This window comes from Pleurodeles waltl, chromosome 9, assembly GCF_031143425.1.
Source record: "Pleurodeles waltl isolate 20211129_DDA chromosome 9, aPleWal1.hap1.20221129, whole genome shotgun sequence".
NCBI lineage: Eukaryota > Metazoa > Chordata > Amphibia > Caudata > Salamandridae > Pleurodeles > Pleurodeles waltl.
In genome coordinates this window covers 1013531581-1013544698 of record NC_090448.1, presented here as the reverse complement: position 1 = coordinate 1013544698, position 13118 = coordinate 1013531581, and the positions used below count along the sequence as shown (strand labels likewise).

The 13118-nt window shown below is 44.1% G+C and overlaps 1 protein-coding gene across 2 annotated transcripts in view; it reads left to right on the top strand.

The window, feature by feature from the left end:
• Window positions 1-6478: 6478 nt before the first annotated feature.
• The window catches only part of TOGARAM1 (TOG array regulator of axonemal microtubules 1), a 489673-nt gene continuing 483033 nt past the window's right edge, over window positions 6479-13118 (top strand). For both annotated transcript variants that reach the window (XM_069208622.1, XM_069208621.1), the window contains exon 1: window positions 6479-8951. In XM_069208622.1, coding sequence (XP_069064723.1) covers window positions 6711-8951 — 2241 coding nt within the window. In that variant the 5' untranslated portion in view covers window positions 6479-6710. The remainder of the gene's footprint in view (window positions 8952-13118) is intronic.

Genomic DNA, 13118 nt, shown 5'->3' with positions numbered 1-13118 from the left:
GATCAATTGGACAGAACGAAAAATCATGTTCTCATCTGCGCTATGTAAAGAACAATGTCTCCAAAAGATTCAAGTACCAAAAGTCTGCAACTCTTACATAGCTACTGCCGCGGAGAAAGAAATTCAGCTGCCCAAACAGTATTCATCTTACAAAGATGTTTTGATGAGAAAGGAGCAGAGACCCTACCTCCTCATAGATCTTACGACTGTCAAATTGATCTAGTCCCAGGTGCGATACTTCCCAACTGTCGTGTGTATGCCCTGTCAGAACATGAAAATCAACATTTACGAAAATACCTAAATCAATTTTTGGAGAATGGTTTAATTCGCCCCTCTAAGTCTCCTGCAGCTTCGACTTTATTTTTTGATCCAAAAGCTAATGGAGAACTTCGAACTTGTATCGACTATAGGGGATTGAACAAAGTCACCATCAAGAATAAATATCCTTTACCCCTAATTCCGGTCTTATTGGAACAAGTTAAGAGAGCAATAATCTGCACGAAGCTTGACCTTCGAGGTGCTTATCATTTGGTCAGAATGAGAGAGGGTGACGAATGGAATACAGCGTTCAAGACAAGATATGGCCTTTTTTAACACACCGTCATGCCTTTTGGTCTGTGTAATGCTCCAGCAGCATTTAAATTTTTCTTGAATGACGTTCTTAGAGAGTACCTCGACATATTTGCCATAGTATACATCGATGACATTTTGATCTACCCAGACAATGAAAACGAACATGTCCAACATGTCAAGAAAATTCTTGCAGCCCTTCGAAAACACCATTTATATTGCAAACTAACCAAGTGTGAGTTTCATGTTACCACAGTTGAGTTTTTAGGGGTTATTCTTCCCCCTCAAGGTATGGTGATGGCAGAAAATAAAGTAAAAGCTGTATCTGATTGGCCCACCCCAAAGACTGTTCGTGATGTACAATGTTTCCTGGGGTTTGCAAATTTTTACCGGAGGTTCATAAATCATTTCTCCCAGACAGTGACTCCAATCACTAAGCTATTAAGAAAGAAAGAAAAGTTTGTATGGTCCCCAGAAGCTGACCAAGCCTTCTCTACTTTGAAGGAAGCTTTCTCCACTGCCCCAGTATTGACTCATCCTGATGCAAATCGACCTTTCATAGTGGAAGCTGATGCTTCAGATGTGGCAATAGGAGCCGTCTTATCGCAACAAAATAAAGACACAGGTCAACTCCATCCTGTAGCTTATATGTCTCGGAAGTTGAACGAAGCCGAACAGAACTATGTCATTGCTGAAAAAGAGCTTCTGGCGATTTGTGACGCCTTTAAAGAATGGAGACATCATTTATTGGGTGCCAAATACACTGTCACAGTATATACTGATCATCGTAATCTTCAATTCATGAATTCCGCCAGACTTTTGACTCCTCTGCAATTACGCCGGATGCTGTTTTTTGACGAATTTGATTTTGTAAAGATAATCGCAAAGCTGACGCCTTGTCCCGCCAAGAGTCTACCACGTTGCCTGCATTTCAAGCCTCCAGAGCTATCATTGCTCCTGACAAGGTTCTATGTATCATAAAAACTGAAGATTTCTTTGAAGAAATTCGTAACTCTTTCACTGTTGAGAAATGTCAAACATGGGCCCAAGCAGACCCCAAAAGGTCAATCAAGCAAGGACTACCCTTCCACAACGCTCGTTTGTTCGTACCCACTACCAAACTTCGCAAGATAGTGTTTCATTGGTTGCATGTTATACCTATGGCAGGTCACCCAGGTATTCCTAAATCTCTTGAACTGATCCAACGCTATTTTTGGTGGCCTACCCTAACAAAAGATGTAAAAGCAATGGTAAACAACTGCGAAGTCTGTGCTCGCACTAAAACAAGGCAATCAAAACCAAAAGGGTTGGTACATCCACTTCCAACCCCAAGTCGTCCATGGGAACACATTTCTTTAGACTTTATTACCGGTCTGCCAGTGGTTCAACAGCATTCAGTAATTCTGGTGGTAGTAGATAGTCTCACGAAATATGGACATTTCATTGCCTCTAAGAAATTGCCCACTTCAAGTGAATTGGCAACTATTTTACTGAACAGAGTGGTTTGTTATCATGGACTGCCAAAAGTTATCCTCTCCGATCGGGGGTCGCACTTTGCCTCCAATTTCTGGAAGACATGGTGTAAAACACTCCAAGTGACATCTACATTATCTACTAGTCACCATCCTCAAACAGATGGTCAAACGGAGAGACTAAATCAGACTTTGAAACAATACCTACGTGCCTACGCTGAAAAGGCACTTCATTCTTGGACATCTAGGCTCTGGTTAGCTGAGTTAGCCTACAATAATTCATTCCACACTTCTATTGGCGTTACACCCTTTTTTGGTTTATTTGGCTATCATCCTGACACCTTGCCCATCACAATTCCTCAAGAAAGTTCTCTTACTCCAGCTGTGTCAGAAACCATTCAGCATTTGCATCAAATCCAGAAACTGATTCAACAGCATTTAGAAAAGGCCAAACAAAATTCAAAAGGCATTATGACAAGAAACATTGTGAGGGACCGCAATATCAACCAGGTGACAAAGTGTGGCTTTCCACAAAACATATAGACTTCAAGAAGAAGCACATGTTTAACCCCAAATTTATAGGTCCTTACACTGTCCTCCAGCAAATCAATCCGGTGACCTATAAACTACAATTGCCCAGATCCTTACGGATTCATCCAGTGTTCCACACTTTCCTCTTGAAGAAGGCAGTCCAAAAGGTCCACCCTCATCCAGCTCCTGTTCTAGTACAAGGGGAAGAAGAATACGAAGTTAAGAAAGTGTTGGATTATAAACTGAGAGGGCGTAATCTATGGTACTTAATCTCATGGAAAGGTTATGGTCCTGTAAGTAACTCATGGGTTTCCGCATCTGATGTTCATGCTCCAGTACTTGTGAGACGCTTTCATCGTCTTAATCCAGGCAAACCAGGCCCTAGAGCGCGTCTGGGAGAGGGGAGTACTGTCAACACCAGGGCAGTGTTCGCTCTATTGGCGACTAGAATACAAAAACCCAGCACTCTCAACACAACATAATTTATGCATTGTGCTGATATGTTGTTGTTTAACCTTTTGCATTGCAGAGTTTAATCCTGAAGACTTATTTTTAATGTGTTTACAAATACTGTTCATTTTCAATGTATTGCTGAAGTCTTTCAGAGTGTGTTAGGGTGCGGTCCCTTTCCAGGGCCTTCCAGAGACTTTCCCTGCAGCATGCCTGGGTGTGGTTGTGGGCTGGGCCAAGACTCTATAAAAGGGAGCCAGCCCAGCTCCAAGTGCTCACTATTCAGAGGTCCCGGTGAAGAGCAGCAGATACTTCCTGAGCTCCTGTCCCGGTGGCCTATTTGATCTTCCAGGCCTCTGCCCTTCATTCTTCATTGGTGATCCTTGTTCTGGGCGGTAAGACGGTGGTTTGGCTGGCCTCCCGACGCCGTTATCGAGAACTTTCATATTTTTGGCCTAATTCTTTAATGATTAACAGATTACTTTGTGCGCTACCATTTCTTGACATTTATTTGGTAGCTTACAAATCGGCAAGACGCGTGATTCGTTTCATGTTGATTTAATCTTGTTATTCATTGCGCGCTACCATTTCTTGACATTTATATGGTGGCTTACGAATCGGCAAGACGCGTGATTCGTTTCATGTTGATTTAACTTTGTTATTCATTGCGCGCTACCATTTCTTGACATTTACATGGTGGTTTAAGAATCGGCAAGACGCGCAATTCGTTTCATGGTGCTTTAACCTTGTTGTTCATTGCGCACTACCATTTCTTGACATTTACATGGTGGCTTAAGAATTGTCAAAAGACGCGCAATTCGTTTCATGCTGCTTTAATCTTGTTATTCATTGCGCGCTGTTATTTCTTGGCATTTACATCGTGGCTTACGAATCGGCAAGATGCGCGATTCGTTTAATGGTGATTTAACCTTGATATTCATTGCATGCTACCATTTCTTGAGATTTTACATGGTGGCACTCGAATCGGCAAGACGCACGATTCTCTCCTCAAGCTTAATTCATGTTGTTCATTGTTTGCCACTATTCTAAGACATTTATTAGGTAGTATTCGAGTTGACAAGTTGTGTGATTTGTTTCCTGAATCCATATTGTGTTATTCATGGTGCACAATCCTTTTATGGTGTTTACTATATATATATGAAAATCTGCAATGTGCGCAATTCGTGTTGAAACATTTCAAGAGAACACAAAAGGCCGGAGTTTCTAGATGCAATATTGCATGGTCCTAGTATGCATTCTCAAAAAAGGATTCATATGACTGGTTTAGAACTTATTCAGAATGTTTTCCTGATTCTCATGTAAAGGAAAGTATTTGAATTTGAAAGTTTCATTTAATCCATCTTGATTCCCTTACAGGTCTCCTTCCCAGCTGTTCCCTTCCTAATCCCCTCTTGAACTCTCTTAGCCTCTGTGATTTATCTATCAGAGTCTTGGAGCTGTTCAGTGGTGGACGTGTTGGGAACGTGCGCAGACCCCGAGGATCTGGTGACTCTGACAATAATGTCATCAATATTTATCACGACAATACATTTTACTTTAGTCAAAGTCATTAATCAATTCAAGACACTACCATGAACTTTCAGTCATGAATAACCACACCAGTTTAGTAGAATTTTATGAGTTTTATTCCCTATTAGTTACAATTCTAAAAGCAGGTGTGTTCATCTCAAAACCAAGAAACATAATAACATTGTCACAATATGGCAACTTTGATAAGATTTCATTAAGGCAAGAATCACAAACATCAAAAATAACACGGCGTGAACATAGATCAATTAATCGGAGTGTCAATAACGTGTCAGTTCAACAAAGCATAGTTTCAGTCGTTTGTCTATTTGCGTCAATTTTTAGTGAACCTCTGTCCTACCACTGATTAGCATTAGCATGTTGGGCTTCATGCAAATAATTTAGAACACCGACTTGGAAAACATCTAGCCACGGTCTCTGTCAAAAGTAAGCAGTTGGTACCTAGAAAGGAAAAGCAAACAGACAAATCACAATTGTATTGTCTTAGTTACCCTCCAAGGTTTAGGTCAGCATTCAGGTTCAGTCTTCATCTTCAGGACATCAGTCTAATCGCCATCAGTCAGAATTCAGCTTCAGGGCAAAAGGGGCACTTCCCTCATAAGGAGGTAAAGTGTAAAATGGACAATCTAAGGACGAGAATGGTTCTAAGCAAACCAATAAGTCACCAGAGTGACAATGTTTCTGGATAAAATCAATAGCATTCCCTAACCCACTTCAATGGCTCCCCATGTCATGGGTTTTTATCCCTTTTTCGTTGTACATTCCCCTAAACTTCTATTGGATCTTAATTATACCCCACTATGTTTATCCAATTGGAAGATGGATTATGTCATTAATCTTTCACCCCATATTATTTTACAAGCTTTTCATTGGTCCACATGATTGGCGTCTTCGGAGATAGCACGTCCGGTATGATTTCATCCTTCTGTAATTCTTTGCACATCTTTTGGTCAGTAGCTCCATTGTCTTCACCGGTTTGAACGACCTTGTACATTACATTAATCTACACTGTTGCATTTTGATTAACAATTTCTACAACCAATGGGGATTTCATGGGAACGGATCTACTATGGTTACATTCAGCTTCTAGTTTTGAAGAAAACAAGGGGTCATATCCTTTGCGAGTCAGCACACTGCAAGATAGGAAAAATACGTTTAATATGAGAGCCAAGCAGCTAAGCTTCGGCTCATGCTAACTTAAGGCCTACAAGGGTTTCAGCACAAATTCAATAACACGATCATTAATAATTAGTACAAAATCACACTTTAATATTATATTTAATCAATATTAGTCATTCCTATTAGTTCTCGTATACATTGGTGACCATCCCCGTGGTCACATTTCAGGTGCACGTTTAAATAAAATACATTAATACAATTACTTAAGCGGCATTATCACACACTAGTTCATAAGCATTTCATATTAATACAGATTATATAAGCTACGCTCTCTCAGATGCAAGACTGAAAGGTTGAATGGATTGGTGGGTTAAAGCCATGTCTAAACGTATGGCCATTGGATGGGTGGAATGCTGAAAAATTATGAAGGATGGGGAGTTGAAGTACGGAAAGGTGAAAATTATGTGGAATTAATATGGGAATGGATGGATGGAATGTGTAAGGATTAATCGATGAGTGAAATGATAGAAGAATGGAAATGTTGACGGGGGTAAATAATAAGTGGATGTAAGGGTCAAGGAGGTGGCCACATTTACTTCGCTCACACGGTATCTTTAAAAGTCTGTTTCGAAGTGTGGATGTGTTAATTTTCTGTCTACTTCGCGTTGTATATTCAAGCTCTGAAGAGAAGTTCTTTACCCCCTCTGTCCTTCTTCTAGTTCTAATCAATGTGCTGCCTGGCTCTGAGTGTACCGCCCACTAGGCGTCACCATGGAAGCGTTTAGTTTGTGCACGTGACCTCCGTGCCTTTACGTGCGCTCGAGCACTTTGGTGCGAGGTGGTCGCAGAGGGCTATGACGTCGCTCCTAGGTTACTGTGACGTAGAAGTAACTTGGCCGCGGATCTAATATATACTGATGGGATTGGAGGAGTGAGGGGCTGCGGCAGTTACGTCAGAGCCGGGCTATGAGCGCCCGGAGTCGGCGGCCGCTTCCACGCAGTGCTGCCTGAGACCCGTTCATGGCAGCGGCCGGCAGCGCCGTGGTGGTGACGCCGGTGCCCGAGTCCTTCCACCGCAAGCAGTTCAGCGGCTACGATGAACGGGGCCAGATGTTGATATGTGACGATTGCAGTAGCCCGAGAAGTCCAAGCCCACGGGTCCCGCGGCATCAGAGCCTTCCCAGCCCCCTGATCGCGGGCAGCTCCCGTATCCCACAGCAGCGACGTCTCTCCAGCCCTCCGACCCACCCACCTTTCGCGGAACCTCGTAGCCTCCACGCTCCCGAGAGGAGCAGCCTACAGCCCTCTTCCTCCCGCTGCTTCCCCACAGCGCAGCTCATGGAGGAGGATGAGGTGATCTTGCGCCGCCTGTGCAGCCCCCGGGAGTGTGGCTCGCCTCTGCGAGCTCTGCTCTCCCGCACGGCCCAGCGCGGGGGTCGGTTAGACTTTTCGCAGCGCGCGAGCCTGCTTGCTGCGCTACCCCGGGTTCTGAGAGACTGCGGACCCGAGCACAGGCCGCTCTGTGTGCAGTTGCTGGGTGTCGTGTGTGAAGGGGGCGAGCCAGACCTGGAGCCCCTGCGTCTTGCTGTTCTGCCCGAGCTGCTGCGGGCTCTTCCAGAAGAGAACGAGGCTCTACAGCGGGAGTCCGTGCAGGCTTTGCAAGTGTGCCTTAAACACAGCCTGCGACCACAGGACTTACTTCAAGCACTGGTGGAAAACGGCCTGGAAAGCCCCGAGCCCAGTGTTCGCCGCGCAGTTGCCCTGCACCTCCGCACCCTTCTCACACCAGACCTGGTTGACCTGGACCTAGGAGAGGTAACCCGCTGCTTGGCCAAGAGGATGTGCTGTGCCCCTGCCGAGGAGCCCACGGACTTGGCCCTGGAGACCCTGAGGCACATAAAGCGGCACGTGGGCCCAGATGTTTTCCAGAGCTATATCCAGCGACTCCCGCCCAATGCCAGTAGAAAATGCAGCAGCCTAGCCGAACCGGAGACTGACACGAGGGGCACGCTGAGAAGGGGGTCAGCGGCGAGAGACGGGATCAACTCCAAGGACCACAGCGGTCTGCGAGAGACGGCTGTAGAAAGTAGCAGCAGGCCTCCCATCCAGGGAAGGCGGGCCCCACCAAGTAGCATTCCCCAGGACCAGAGCAGCGCTAAAGAAAAGAACAGACATTCTACTCAGGGGAGAGAGTGGCCCCAGAGCAAACCTTGCCTTCCATCTGAGGAACACGGCTGCCCAAAGTTCGGGCTTATCCCACCGGATTTATACCACGCTCTTCTGGACCCTGAGGATTACAAAGGCCGTACCCACGCAATGGAGGAGCTGAAAGCCTTAGCTCAGGACTTCTCCCCCGACCTGGCTCCGGCATCCAGTGTCCTCGGTCTCCTCAGCTTCCTGTGTAACTTGATGGATGACTCGAACTTCAAAGTGCTGCACTGTGCCTTGGAAGTGCTCAACCGACTAGTGCTAAACCTCGATAAGAGCGCGAAGCAGTACCTGCAGCCAGTCATCTCTGCCACGGTCAAAGTCTTGGGGGACAACAAGACAATCGTCAGGCAGGAGTACATGAAGACATACATGATGCTGATGAAAGTGGTTGGGCCACAGAATGTGCTGTGCCTATTGCTGGAGCATGTGAAGCACAAGCAATCCCGAGTCAGGGAGGAGGTTGTGAACATCACCATTGTTGCTCTGCTCACCTACCCAAGTGAGTATTTCAACCTGCCTCAGCTCTCCAGGGACATTGCCCCATGTCTCGTGGATAGCAAACGAAAGGTACGCCATGCAGCATTGGAGGCATTTGCTGTGCTGGCCTCGTCCATGGGTTCAAATAAAACCAGTCTCCTCAAGGCCGTGGATGATGTGGAACTGAATGAGGAAGGGGATGGAGTGATGAATGCAGTCCAAGCAAGGCTAGCCAGGAAAACCCTTCCCAAACTTGATCCCCACGGTCTAGTAGACTATGCCATCCCTCTGCCCTCCTCTGCTCATGGAAGAGGTGCTCACATTCTTCCAGGAGCGGACACAGACTGGCTTCTTTCGGGTTATAGGACTCAGAGCGCGCATACCCCCAGCGGTGACCATACGCTCAGGCGCTATGGGTCCTACAATGACCTACTGCTGCCGGATTCCACTGTTGGAGGCAGGAGGGTGTTAAGCGCAGGCAAAGGGAAAAACAAACTGCCCTGGGAGAATGATTCCGCCCCAGTAGTGGGGCTTCAAGCGAAGGATTCTCTATATGCCAAGGAACTGCAACAGGTAACTGTGATTCCTTTCATTATTGAGTTTTACTGTTATGTATATTCGGAGTTCTTGTTTCAAGTATCGATCTTGCTTTCAGAACTAGACGTTGCTAGTTGAGAGGCTTGTTTAACATTAGAAATAGCAACATAAATTGCAGCGTCTCTTTGTCGTAAACACAGGGCAGTGCCTTAGATCAAATACTCATTATGTTGTTAAATATTTCTTGGCTACATTCTAGCGCAGCTTCTGAACGTTTTATGTGTGACTGGTGGCAAAGCAGCTAAATTGTGCATGCAGATTCCACAGCAGGCGACCCAACACTGCTCTTCCTCGGATATCAAAATACGCGAATTAATTTATTTACGCTGATTTACATTTATAGTAAATAAATATTTTAAAAGCGAAAATAGTATAATGGAAACCTTCTCTGTATACCTGGGCCCACATCTATGCCTGCTGTCTAGAAACCACGCTATCATGTTGAGTTAACAAGCACGGTGCGGCGGGAAGAAAGATAACATGTCACACTTCAGCCGATGCCTCTTTTGAATAGACTGCAAGATTTATGTCAATATATATCGCAATCAATTTTTGTATGAAAGCTAAGCCACGTTTGGAGATTTGTGTTAGATATTTAGTGTATTCACAGTAGTTGCATCAGTTGAAGTTTTCTTGTCCTTTTCTATAATGTAATATTTGGCACGCGAAGGGGACTCTGGCCCATATCACACATGATGTTGAACTTCAACAACATAGGGCAGCTGACAACACGAATTTTGCAGTTAATTACAATGTTGTTTAATTGTGGCCGTAACCGAACACACACATCGACTGTCTGTAACAGCAGCTCTCAGGGCATCGGTGCCCGTTCACGTAAATGCAACTTGTCTGAAAGGGAGATTTTTTTTTTTTTGACATTACGTTGATATTTATTACCAAATTCAAACATGGGAACTTGACCTTTTGTGAGGATATTTTACACTAAGCTCTGCTTCAGCTACGCCCTTTCATTTCGATGCTGCTTGGCAAATATAATTTATTAAAACCTATAGCGACACGTATTTTATGCCAGCAAACTTTGCAGAAGGATTTGTACCCTGTATACACATTCCAGATGTTATGTGTATTTGTAAAATACGCTATCACCCATGAGGTCACCTTGGCACTGAGTAGGTGTGTGCCCCTAACTCTCTACCTAGGGTAAGTTGATTAATTGAAAAGTCAGGTCTTCAGTTTCTTGTGGAATTCAAGAAGAGTGGAAGATGTTCTGATGTGGAGTGGGAGCCCATACCATACTTTAAGAGCAGCGTCCTCCTGATCTGGTTCTCTGCATGTGTGGGATGTGTTTGAGTAGGAGTCCTGTGGAGCGGATGTGTCTGAGTGGTTGGTAGAAAGAAATGCAACTGTTCAGATAGTTGGGGCCCAAGTTTGTGTAGTGCCTTGAATACATGTGTGAGGCGTGTGGCATGAGCACATTTTGTGTACTTGAGCCAGTGGAACTTCAAGAGGTGTGGTGTGATATGAGTTATGTGTGGGAGGATGAGTGTGGCTACAGAGTCCTGGATGGTTTGTAATCTTATGGTGAGTTTGTTTGACTTGTGTAGTCCTGTCCAGTTTGCAGTCGGTGATGGTTCCGAGATTCCTTGTGTAGCTGTGGGTCAGAATTCAATCAGCCAAAAGTTGAAGTTCTATAACAAGGTGTTCTTGTCGAAGATCACTACACATGTCTTGTCACTGTTGAGCTTGACATTGGCTTTCATCCAGTTAGATTTTGGTGATGGGGGCAGTGAACTTGTTTCTTGCATTGGGCATCTTGACCGAAAAAGGAGAGTGAGTTAAACGTCGATGGCGAGGGGATGATGTCGACGTTTGCACAGATGACGTTGGTCTGGTATATCATGTATGCCTTGAAAAGGGTGTGGTCGAGCGATAAGCCTTGAGGCAATCTGCTGATGAGTTTGTGGGTTTTTGAGAATTAAGGTGCCAGGCTGATAGCTTGTGTTCCACCCGTCAAGCAGTAGTAGATTCAGCGGAGAGCAGGTCTTTGGATGCCAATCTCGTGGAGGCTCCTCGGGTCTCAACATCATAAAAATGTTACCAGACTTGCAGGTCTAGTAATCTGGGAATAATCCAGTTTGACCTAACTGTAATGTGCTTTACCCATAAACGGGTCTCCATTGTGATCCTAAACAGAATTTTTTTTTCTTTCTCACTGAACTGCCTTTTAAAAAAAATGTTTTATTTATCACAGATGAGAGCACCTTCAAATATGTGAGTTCAGCATGTCTGAGTAGAAAACTCTTGCTTGATTAAATAGACTAAACGTTTGCTCCAGGTATAAGAATCTAGAACACATATGGGGTACGTTTACCCTCTGACTTGCCTCTTAGTACTAATAGCATTGTCATCAGGGTGGGGGCAGGGAATGCTCTTGGTTCATGTTTAAAAACTGTCACTTGAAATAAACTTGTTACCAAAGCATGATATGGGAGTGCTTTGTCCTTTTTGAAGTCAGCAAGCTTTCTAGTGAAATGACCACAAAGATTCCCACTGACATGCAGTTTTACTGATTTAAAACTACATAGCATACAAACAATGTGTGGAAATCAAGTTTCACCAAACATTTATTTGCACATCACCAACTATAGTGTTCTGATTTTGTTTTGATCCTATTACGATCTTTGTTCCCATCACACTTCAGAATTACAAAAATGTGCACTTAACTTCTGGTATATATTGATATATTTGTACAGTCCATTTGCAATCTTCTTTTTAAATGTTGTTAGAAATTTAAAAAACAAACTGACATCATACAGCCTTTCATTTCACTCTTCTTATCTCAGCACCATTCTCAGACAGTTCATATTACAAAATCCCTTAACTTTACAGTCTGAGAAAGACCAGTAAACACCAATCCCGAGGCGTAAATAGCAGCAATTTGTAAGAACGCACTGCAAATGTGACAAGATAAAAACACGATTTAAAAGGATCCTTATTGCTTACTCACTTTCTGAATGAGCAGAGTGCATGTTCTTTGCCAGCACTTCTAATGACTCAGCTTAGTAAGTGGCCATGTAGATTTTTGGACGTCTGCTACCTGATTAGATAGTGCACGAGACCGTGCCAAATTCTGCAGAGATGTCCAGGAGAATGGGGCCTGCCATATCTCCTTTGTTAAGGATCCTTTGGATGTCATATTTGTCAGCAATGAGTGCGGTTTCTATACCGTGGTTGGGCTTGAAAAGAGCTGGTGACTGCTGAGCTGGTTGGCGAGGCATTGGTTGATTAGTGCTCAGCTGGTTGGCGAGGCATTGGTTGATTAGTTTCTCTAAGACCTTCGGTGGATATGGTAGGAGGGAGATGGGTTTGTAGTTGGAGAGTGTGGCTGTATCAGCGGATGGTTTCTTGAACAGGCGTGGGTGGCACAGTGATATGTTTCCAAATGTAAGGGAATATTGGTGAGTCGATGGAGGCAATGTGGTAAGTATTTATACTTTGTTGATTGGTTAGGGTCCTTTGAAGAAGGCGTGTGGTCTCAGGGGTCTGATGGGGCTCCTGAGTTGGTAGTAGATCACAAGCAAGAAACATATAATTTATCACTGTTCTTATTTCTGACCCATACTGTGTTGTCTGCCTTGGCATAAAGTTTATGCCTTTAATTTATGAAAAAGGAAGTACATACAATTTCTCCTGTTTTTGAAGCATTATGTATCAGCTGCTACAATGTGTTGCATTCTTCAGGCCACAAATTCACATACTTGCAGGCCTTCTCAGCCTTCCATCTTTTGGAGGTTGATAAAATGAACATCAATACTTTTGGTTACAGTAATGCCTACTGTTTACTATACATGACTGAGAGCAGCTGATGTAAAAACACGTTAGTATGTAACACGTCATTCATGCTTATTCATTATAGGTTCGCTTTACTACTTGATAAACCATTTACAATAAAGTGTGTTCATTATGCACAATGTTCCTGTATGAGTGATGAATGTTCCTCCAATTTTGATTACATTTGGTAGCGATTAAAAGAACAATAGGCATTTTCTCCCCTTCGTCCTCTCTAAATTGCTGAGCTCCAGGTCATTTACGGTGACCCCTGTGGCTTCTCTTGGAAATTTAGGGGAGCACCTGCGTCATTGTGTCCAAGACTATTTTTCTGGTGCCAGTTTCGGGCTTATC